The sequence below is a fragment of the Rhea pennata genome, chromosome 1 (assembly GCF_028389875.1).
Source record: "Rhea pennata isolate bPtePen1 chromosome 1, bPtePen1.pri, whole genome shotgun sequence".
In the NCBI taxonomy this organism is placed as follows: Eukaryota; Metazoa; Chordata; class Aves; order Rheiformes; family Rheidae; genus Rhea; species Rhea pennata.
This window is the reverse complement of record NC_084663.1, coordinates 130,603,801-130,604,901: the sequence shown is the minus strand read 5'-3', so window position 1 is coordinate 130,604,901 and position 1,101 is coordinate 130,603,801. Positions and strand designations below refer to the sequence as shown.

Sequence of the window (1,101 nt, the reverse complement as noted above, 5' to 3'; positions counted from 1 at the left end):
AAAAAAAAAAAAAAAAAAAAAAAAGACCCGCAGCCTTGCCTTAGCACACCTCTTTCCCCGTGCTGTTCCCAGGGATAATGTTGAGCTGCGTGAGCTGCGCGGCGTGCTCCTTGGCCTTCAGCCGCAGGGCGGCGATGCTGGAGGCGCGCCGGTCCGCGGCGGCGCTGGCCGGGTCCCCCAGCCCTGCGGAGGCCACCGCGGCCTCGGCGGCCGGCGCCGGCTGCCGCAGCAGCGCTGCCGCGCTGGAGGCGCTGCCCAGGGGGGCCATGGTGGAAAAGAGCCTGCAAGGGAAGGGGACACGCCGGTCACGGCCCGGCCGGGCGCTCCGCGGCCGCGCAGGGAAGGTGCCCGCGCGTGCGCGGCGCCTGCCGCGGGGAGAGGCGTCGGGGGGCTCCCTGGCGCCGCCTCATCCCTACCGCTATCCCTGTCCCTCTCCGCACGCCTCCGCTTCTCCCACCGCTACGCCTATAGCCCTATAGCTACCCCTGCTCCCTCACTGCTTCGGGCCTCGGTCCCAGTCCCTGTCCCCGCAGCGATTCTTGCCCCTACCCTCACCCCAGCCCTATTTCCTCCTCATCGACCGGGAGGGAGGGAGGACGCCAGCCCGCGCGGCGGACGCGGCGCTCCCCCGGCCAGTAGCCGGGCCGCTCCCCACGGGGGTTTCCCCCGCGGCCTTTCCCCGCCCCGCGGAGCCCCCGCGCTGGGGCGCCGGGCTTTTCTTTTTTTTTTTTTTTTTTTTTTTTAAGCGCTGCGAAGCCCTCGGTGCCCGCGTGGGAGTGGGTCTGTCCCACGGCCCGGGCCCCTGACCTCACCACCGCCAGAGAAAAGCCCGCCAGGGCAAAGCAGAGGCCACGCTCCACGCGGGCAACCCGCAGCGTGGGATTTCCCCCCGCTCTCATGCCTATTTTCATCCCAAGAGGCGGCTGCGGAGCTCCCTGCCGCTCCCCTCCGACGCCGCTACCCGCACGGCCGCGGCGCGCACCGGCGCCCGCGCCCACGGGGGACCGCCGGTCCCACGGGTGGGGAGGGAGGTGTGAGAGCTGCCCTCGCCCAATCAGAGGCCGGGGCGCGTGCACGTGACCCAGGCGGCGCCCAATCGAC

At 71.1% G+C, this 1,101-nt stretch overlaps 1 protein-coding gene across 1 annotated transcript in view; it reads right to left on the bottom strand.

Moving 5' to 3' along the window:
* Positions 1-1,101, bottom strand: part of ARX (aristaless related homeobox) — a 7,014-nt gene continuing 5,913 nt past the window's right edge. Inside the window, exon 5 of the mRNA XM_062574168.1 lies at positions 1-281. Within this exon, the coding sequence (XP_062430152.1) occupies positions 41-281 (241 nt within the window). The 3' untranslated portion in view covers positions 1-40. The remainder of the gene's footprint in view (positions 282-1,101) is intronic.